Source organism: Trachypithecus francoisi, unplaced genomic scaffold, assembly GCF_009764315.1.
Source record: "Trachypithecus francoisi isolate TF-2019V2 unplaced genomic scaffold, Tfra_2.0 Lachesis_group12, whole genome shotgun sequence".
NCBI lineage: Eukaryota > Metazoa > Chordata > Mammalia > Primates > Cercopithecidae > Trachypithecus > Trachypithecus francoisi.
This window is the reverse complement of record NW_022681457.1, coordinates 70257311-70265318: the sequence shown is the minus strand read 5'-3', so window position 1 is coordinate 70265318 and position 8008 is coordinate 70257311. Positions and strand designations below refer to the sequence as shown.

The 8008-nt window shown below is 44.6% G+C and overlaps 1 protein-coding gene across 2 annotated transcripts in view; it reads left to right on the top strand.

Annotated features, from left to right (window-relative positions):
* Window positions 1-5: 5 nt before the first annotated feature.
* Window positions 6-8008, top strand: part of TCEANC2 (transcription elongation factor A N-terminal and central domain containing 2) — a 56303-nt gene continuing 48300 nt past the window's right edge. For both annotated transcript variants that reach the window (XR_004440835.1, XM_033226288.1), the window contains exons 1-2: window positions 6-194; window positions 791-934. Coding sequence is in view for 1 of the 2 variants with exons in the window: in XM_033226288.1 (XP_033082179.1) it covers window positions 833-934 (102 nt within the window). In the remaining variant the exon portion in view is untranslated. The remainder of the gene's footprint in view (window positions 195-790; window positions 935-8008) is intronic.

The window sequence follows — 8008 nt, the reverse complement described above, 5'->3', positions numbered from 1 at the left end:
TTTCTTCGCAGTGCATTCTGGGGAATGTGGTTCGCTGTGACCCAGAGGCGCGAGGGCCGGCGGAGTTTCTTCGGAGGAACTACAGCCCTGGGAGGAATCGTCTATTTAGTTTCAACACAGACGACTGGGCTTGGGAGCCTACGGGGTTGCAGTCTGGAGGGCGCCAACAGCAGCTGCCAGGGCTGCTTTTCCTGGTGGGTCTCACGCCAGACCGTTGTTAGGTGCCCCTGTCCGGGCTCCTGAGTGCTGAGAACGAGGAGGATGGGGTTTCTCCTTGTTCGGGGATCCAGAGATTACAGCCGTGGGTAGGGTCCTCTGACCACCGAGCAGTTTGTTCCAGGGGATAGCTGCGTATTGTGAGACTCCCTGCTGTGTTCCGGAGGTGGTTGTCAGTTGCTGATTACCAGGGCAACCCTTGGGATTGTGGCTGTGGTGAGGTAATTGTTAAGAGGGCGGCATTGAGCCTAGTGTAATTGTAACCCTTCCACAGCCCAGTCTTAATTGGAAGAGGGCTTACGTGCACGCTCTAGGGGGGATTGGCCCAATATTGGAATCCCCCCTAGAGCGTGCACTTCTGGAATCTAGGAACCTCCTAACCCAGGACGTAGGCTGATGGTTGTTTACAGTTTCAATTCTTAGGAAGATCCTCAGGAGGAAATCTTCCTGTCAATTCCACTCGAGTCCCCATAATTCATGAATTCTTCCAGAGAACTCAATTGTGTTACTTTGGGGAGCAAATATCACAGCAGTCTTTAGTGAGGTTTTAGAATCTACCGTCTTTCTTGACCAGAACACGCTGCAAGCACGTCAAGGTAGTCGGAGACCCCTAACAATGGATAAATTCGTCATTCGAACGCCTAGAATCCAGAATAGCCCTCAGAAGAAAGATTCTGGAGGAAAGGTTTACAAGCAGGCCACGATTGAATCTCTGAAGGTGAGAGGGGATCTGGGGCTAGAGGAAATGTGCAAAGGACTGATAGCAAGGTGGTGCCAGAGGTTCTCTTGTGAAAAGACCCATGAATTATTTCTTGTTATGCCTCCTCCCCCAAAGTGTACCTGACCACTCCTCCTTTGTTTCCCCCATAGCTGTACAGACTTACATTTATCAATTTCCGCACACCTCTGCTACACCCTTGTAATTACTCTGGTTTACAGCATGTATGGTAGCTGGTAGGACAAGTCCCCTTTGTTGTTATTCTTTTGCAAAATGTAGTCTGTTAGGAATGTTAAAGTACCCGATATGATTCTATATACCTACCCTGTACAAACTCATTTAGGGGTTGGTTTTGATGCTGTTCTCTCACATCTTACTGCCCAGAACTGTATCAAATGGCTTTACAGCTTCAGCTGAGACCGGGAAATAGGCTGTTTTTTGTTGTCGTTGTTGTTGTTTTTGTTTTTCAGAAAGGGTCTCACTCTGTCACCCAGACTGGAGTACAGTGGCACGATCTTGGCTCACTGCAACCTCCACCTCCCAGGTTCAAATGATCTTCCTGCCTCAGCCTCCCAAGTAGCTGGGATTACAGATACCCGGCTAATTTTTGTTTTTGGTAGAGATGGGGTTTCACCATGTTGGCCAGGCTGGTCTCGAACTCCTGACCTCAAATGATCCACCCGCCTCTGTTTCCCCAAGTGCTGAGATTACAGGCGTGAGCCACTGCGCCCAGCTAGAAAGAGGTTGTTTTAATGAACTCTTTGCTGCCTTGAACTCAGTCTGATGTCTGCAAGCAAGATGCAAAGAGTAGATAGATACAATGAATCAATCAACATAGTCACCCAATAAATGCTAAAGTAATTATTATTTTACTAAAATGAAACAAAACAACTTGTACTTGGTCCCCTTTGTCATCCTGAACCTTGCCTCTTAAATTTGACTTTTTCATTTTGTTTTATCAGTTCTTCTTCCTGCACTAGGTTCCTAGTGTTTGTGCTCCTCAGAGTTCTGTCACATTTTATGTATTTGGCCAGGATGACATCCATTCTTTAGGCTTTCTATGCTAAAACTGCTAGAACTGCACCTCCAGCCTAGGTTTCAGAAGGTAGGAGGATCTGGGGCTAGAGAAAATGTGCAAAGGACTGTAAGAGCAAGGCAGCATTCTGAGTACTTGACATATACTCAGTTGGACTCCTTTTCTGGATGTCCCACAGACTTACCAGACCTATATTGGAAAGCAGTGAAGGAGAGTATAAACAGGCCCTACTGCTAACTAGGTGATCTTTAGTAGCAAGTCAGTCCCTTCTCTAAGACCTCAGTTTCCTCATCTATAAAATGTAGAGATTGAACTATATCAGTGTTTCTTCAAGGGGATGCTATTGTTGTATGGGGCAAGATAACTTGTCATTATTTGGAGCTGCTGGTGAGTTACAGGATACTTAGCATCCCTGGCTCTCAGGTACTTCATGCCAATGGCACCTCCCATTCTGATAACTGAAAATGCCGTCACATATTTCCAGACAGCACTTGATTGAGCCCTACTGAACTCTAAATGATCTTTAAAGTCTGTCCTAGTCTTGCAGTTCTGTGACTCCTTAGAACACATTCAAGGTTTTCAACTGTCTCTACCTTGTCAGAATATTCATGGATAATTATACATAGCAGTGATTCTCAATGAGGGATCATGTCAGACTCTCTCCAGGAAAAAGGTGGGAAGGAATAGTTGAACTACACATACACTCACCTACACCTACAAACACCCATATTCTTTTTTTTTTGTTTTTGAGATGGAGTTTCGCACTGTCGCCTGGGGTTAAGGGCAATGGTGGGATCTTGGCTCACTGCAACCTCTGCCTCCCCGGTTCATGCGAGTCTCCTGCCTTAACCTCCCTAGTAGTGGGGAATTACAGGTGCCCACCACTACACCCTGCTAATTTTTGTATTTTTAGTAGAGACAGGGTTTCACCATGTTGGCCAGGCTGGTCTTGAACTCCTGACCTCGTGATTCACCCGCCTTGGCCTCCCAAAGTGCTGGGATTATAGACGTGAGCCACGGCATGTGGCCCAAACACCCATATTCTAATATACCTCCTCCTACCCCTCTCCCTTCTGGGTTCCTTCTTGTGCCCCAGTTGAAAATCACTATGTGTGATGATGAAAATAAATGATGTGAAAAGTATGGAATAAAAATAAAACAACAGGCTGGGCTCAGTGGCTCATGCCTGTAATCCTAGCACATTGGGAGGCCGAGGCAGGCCGATCACCTGAGCCCAGGAGCTTGAGACCAGCCTGGGCAACTTGGCAAAATCCCATCTCTACAAAAAATACAAAAATTAGCTGGGTATGGTAGGGCACGCCTGTAGTCCCAGCTACTCGGGAGGCTGAGATGGGAGGATTGCTTGAGCCTGGGAGGCGGAGGTTGCAGTGAGCCAGGATGGCACCATTGCACTGCAACCTGGGTGACAAAGTGAGATACCATTTCAAAAAAAAAAAAAAAAAAAACAGCAGGCATATGTAATAACATTCCCCTTAAATGCATTAGCTTTTCTTCCAAACCTGTTCCTGCTTCTCCTGTATTGATGTATATCCATATACCAAGTAACTGGGACTAGAAATCCAGGAACCATCCTTAACTCTTTTTTCTCTTATATTCAGTTTTCTGTTTTCTTTTCTTTTCTTCTTTTTTTTTTTTTTTTTTTTGACCGAGACTCGCTTTGTCACACAGGCTGGAGTGCAGTGATGTGATCATGAGACTATGATCACATCATAGCTGGGACTATAGGCACATGCCACGATACCTGGCTAATTTTTTTTTTTTTTGTAGAGACAGGATTTCATCATGTTGCCCAGGCTGGTCTTGAACTTCTGGGCTCAAGCCATCTGCCCTCCTTGGTCTCCCAAAGTGCTGGAATTACAGGCATGAGCCACTACGCCTGGCCTCAATTTTTAGTTTTACTTTCTAAAAGTCCTTCTTGCCCATACTAACTTAATTGTCTTCCACTTTAAGTTCAGAATCATACTTCTCATCTAGAGCAGTGCTATGGTCTGTTGACTTGTCTCCCTGCCTTTGACATCCCCCATTCACCTCCATTCCACTCTTATACCACAGAAATATGTCTAAAACAGAAAAGAAAATCTACTCAGGTCACTTTTCTGCCTAATCCTTCCATAATTTCTCATTACCCATCAATAAAGATCATAGTTTTTTACATGGCACCCAAGGCCTTCCATGACCTGGCACCTGCCTGCCTCATCCCCTGCTAGTCTTTTTATTTATGCCTCATCCCGTGTCAACCATTCACAATTCCCCAAAGATGTTGTGCTCTTTCCTTCCTCTGTGCCTTTGCATATACCGTCCTGTTTGCCTGGAATTCCCTTACTATCTTGTCTTGGAGGCAATGTAATACAATAATTAAGAACACAGACTTAGGAGCCAGACTGCCTTACTAAAATCCCAGCTCTGCCACTTACTACCTTTGTGACCTTGGTCAAGTTATTTAGCCTCTCTGTGTTCGTCTTACTCTATAAAATGGGGATCAATAATACCTGTTTTATAAGGTATTACAAAATTTGAGTGAGTCAACATATGTAAAGTGTTTGGTACAGAGTCTGGCCTATACTAAGTACTATGTAAATGTTTGCTATTATTGTTGTCATCATTACTTTATAAAATCCTGTTCATCTCTCATGACCTAGTTCAAATCCTCTACTATGGGGCCCTTCCTGACCACCCTTTTGTCCCTGAGACACAGAGCCAATCTAATCACTCCCTTCTTTGAGCCATCCCTGTATATTAAACATGTCTGTATCATTGTACTTATTTGTGCTGTATCATGGTTGTTTCTTTACATGCCTGTGCCTCGCTATGCTCTGAGCTTCTTGAAAGACTATGTCTCACTGATTTTGTGTCACTGGTTCCTGGCACAGGACTTGCCTATAGTAGGCTGCAATACATTTTTCTGAATGACCAAATGAAGTAAAATAAAAGGCTTGGCTTGGCACATGAGACCTGTTCTACCCCAGTGTGCTTATCATCTCATGCCTTGTAGCCAGCCCCTCCTTTATATGTATGCATTGCAGCCACACCTTATTTCTTGCTATTCTTTGTATAAGCTCTTCCCTTCCATGTCTTCAGGGCTTCCTTGAACTTGATGCTGGTCTCTTTTCCTTGAAAGCCCTTCTGTTTCTTTTTACAGAGTCAATTTCTACCCATTTGTCAACCCACTCAAGAACCACTTTGCCTATAAATCCTATATTATAAGCTCCATGAGTACAGGACCTTGAGTTTTTTTGTTGTTGTTGTTTTCTTTTTTGTTTGTTTGTTTTTCCCAAGACAGTCTCGCTCTATCGCCCAGGCTGGAGTGCAGTGGCATGATCTCAGCTTACTGCAGCCTCTGCCTCCTGGGTTCAAGCGATTCTCCTGCCTCAGCCTCCCAAGTAGCTGGGATTACAGGCGCCCACCACCACGCCCGACTAATTTTTGCATTTTTAGTAGAGATGGGGTTTCACCATGTTTGCCATCCTGGCCTTGAACTCTTGACCTCAAGCAATCCATTTGCCTTGGCCTCCCAAAGTGCTGGGATTACAGGCATAAGCCACCACACTCAGCCAGGACCTTGAGTATTTTATTTACCTCTCTACGCTTGGGCGTAGCACAGTGCCTGACACATATTAAGTGGTCAATAAATATTTGTCAAATAAATGAACGTTGAAATGCTTTCTGGGTTCTATAAGGGAATTAATTATTCCCTCATTAGTATTCTCAACATTTGGTTCAAGTATCTGTCGTAGCACTTACCTTACTGTATTGTAATTGTCTGATTACCTGTAGTTTTCTCCAGTCCACTGTGAATTCCTGAGACCCAGGACTGTAATATCTTATTATGTTCTGATTGTGCTCCAAGACCTAACACAGTGTGTGCTACACTGTAGGTAAAAAATATTGAATAAACAGTAATCATCTGTATTCTGGCATGCCGTTGTAGGGTTTTGATAGTAAAGTATTCTACAAATATTGTGAAACAGCTTATGCACAGCACAATGCTAAGTACTATAGAGAACATAAGAGAAATTTAAGATCAAAATACGAACCCTCATGAAACTTGCTGAAAAGTGATCAAATTATAACAAGTTAATAAATGATGAAGCCAGGTGTGGTGGCTCATGCCTATAATCCCAGCACTTGGAAGGCCAAGACAGGAGGACCACTTGAGCCCGGGAGTTTGAGACCAAACTACATGGTGAGGCTACGTGGTGAGGCCTCATCTTTACCAAAAAAAAAAAAAAATTAGCAGTCGGGCGCGGTGGCTAACACCTATTATCCCAGCACTTTGGGAGGCTGAGGCAGGTGGATCATGAGATTAGGAGTTTGAGACCACCCTGGCCGATATGGTGAAACCCCATCTCTACTAAAAGTACAAAAATTAACTGGGCATGATCGCGCATGCCTATAGAACCAGCTGCTTGGGAGGCTGAAGCAGAAGAATTGCTTGAACCCGGGAGGCGGAGGTTGCAGTGAGCCGAGATTGCGCCACTGTGCTCCAGCCTGGGTGACAGAGCGAGACTCCATCTCAAAACAAAAAAAAAAGAAAGAAAAAATTAGCCAGGCGTGGTGGCATGCACCTGTGGTCCTAGCTACTTGGGAGGCTGAAGTGGGAGGACTGCTCGAGCCCAGGAGGTTGAGGCTGTAGTGAGCTATGACCATACCACTGCACTCCAGCCTGGGCAACAGAGCAAGACCCTGTCTCAAAAAATAAAATAAATGCTACAAAATTATATGTGATCCATTACAGAATTGTCATATAGACAATAAGAGTTAAGAGAAGAGACCTGGTGCGGTGGCTCACACCTGTAATCTCAGCATTTTGGGAGGCTGAGATGGGCAGATCACCTGAGGTCAGGAGTTTGAGATCAGCCTGGCCAACATGGTGAAACCTCGACTCTACTAAAAATACAAAAATTTGCCGGGCGTGGTGGTGGGCGCCTGTAATCCCAGCTACTTGGGATTACAGGAGGCTGGGGAAGGAGAATCACTTGGACCTAGGAGGCAGAGGTTGTAGTGAGCTGAGATCGCGCCACTCCACTCCAGCCTGGGTGACAGAGCGAGACTCAGTCTCAAAAAAAAAAAAAAGGTAAGAGAAGAGAGAGCTTAGTACCTGTTTTTGTACCCAAAGAAGGCTATGTGGCAGGGCACCATAAAGGGACGGGAGGATTTGGCTAGGTCTGATATACTCTAGGAGGTAGTGACATATAACCATTCAATGAGTGGTGTGTGCTCTTCTGTTTCCTCTATTATGCGTGATGCTTGGTTCCCTGCCTCCAGACCTCATGATCACAGACATAAAGGAATAGAAACCAAAAGATAAGAACAGAATAGTGTGAAAAGAGAATAGGTAAGTTTGGAGAGGAAGAAAAACAGAACTTGTCCAATGAAAAAATATCCTTATTGAAGCAGAAACATATCAAACAGGTTAAACATAGGCAGGCCATAGCTGAAGAGAGAAATACTTAGGATTTCTGAAGAAGTCACTTAGGATGTATCCTAGAGAAATGAAGAGACAGAAATATGAAAGAAAAAAGTACATAAGGGATAGAGAAGCCATGGAATTGGGGTTTCTGAAGTAGAGGCTTGTGAGGAGAATACTGGTATCAATTTCTGTTAGTATACATCTTAAACATTGTAAGGATAGGTTGAGCATGGTGGCTCACCTCTAATCCCAGCACTTGGGGAAGCCAAGGCAGAAGGATCACTTGAGCCCAGGAGTTTGAGACCAGCCTGGGCAACATAGTGAGGCCCCATCTCTACAAAAAAATTTAAAAATCAGCAGGTTGTGGTGGCCCACCTGTGGTCCCAGCTACTTGGGAGACTGAGGTGGGAGGACCATTTGAGCCCAGGAGGTCGAGGCTGCAGTGTGATCTCACCACTGCACTCCAACCTGGGCAACAGAGCATGACTCTGTCTCAAAAAAAAAAAAAAAAAAATTGTAAGGGTAAACACTCAAATGATAGAAATATAATACATAACTTCCAAACCATAGAGGGGAAAAAAAAGGGGGCTGGGCACAGTGGCTCACA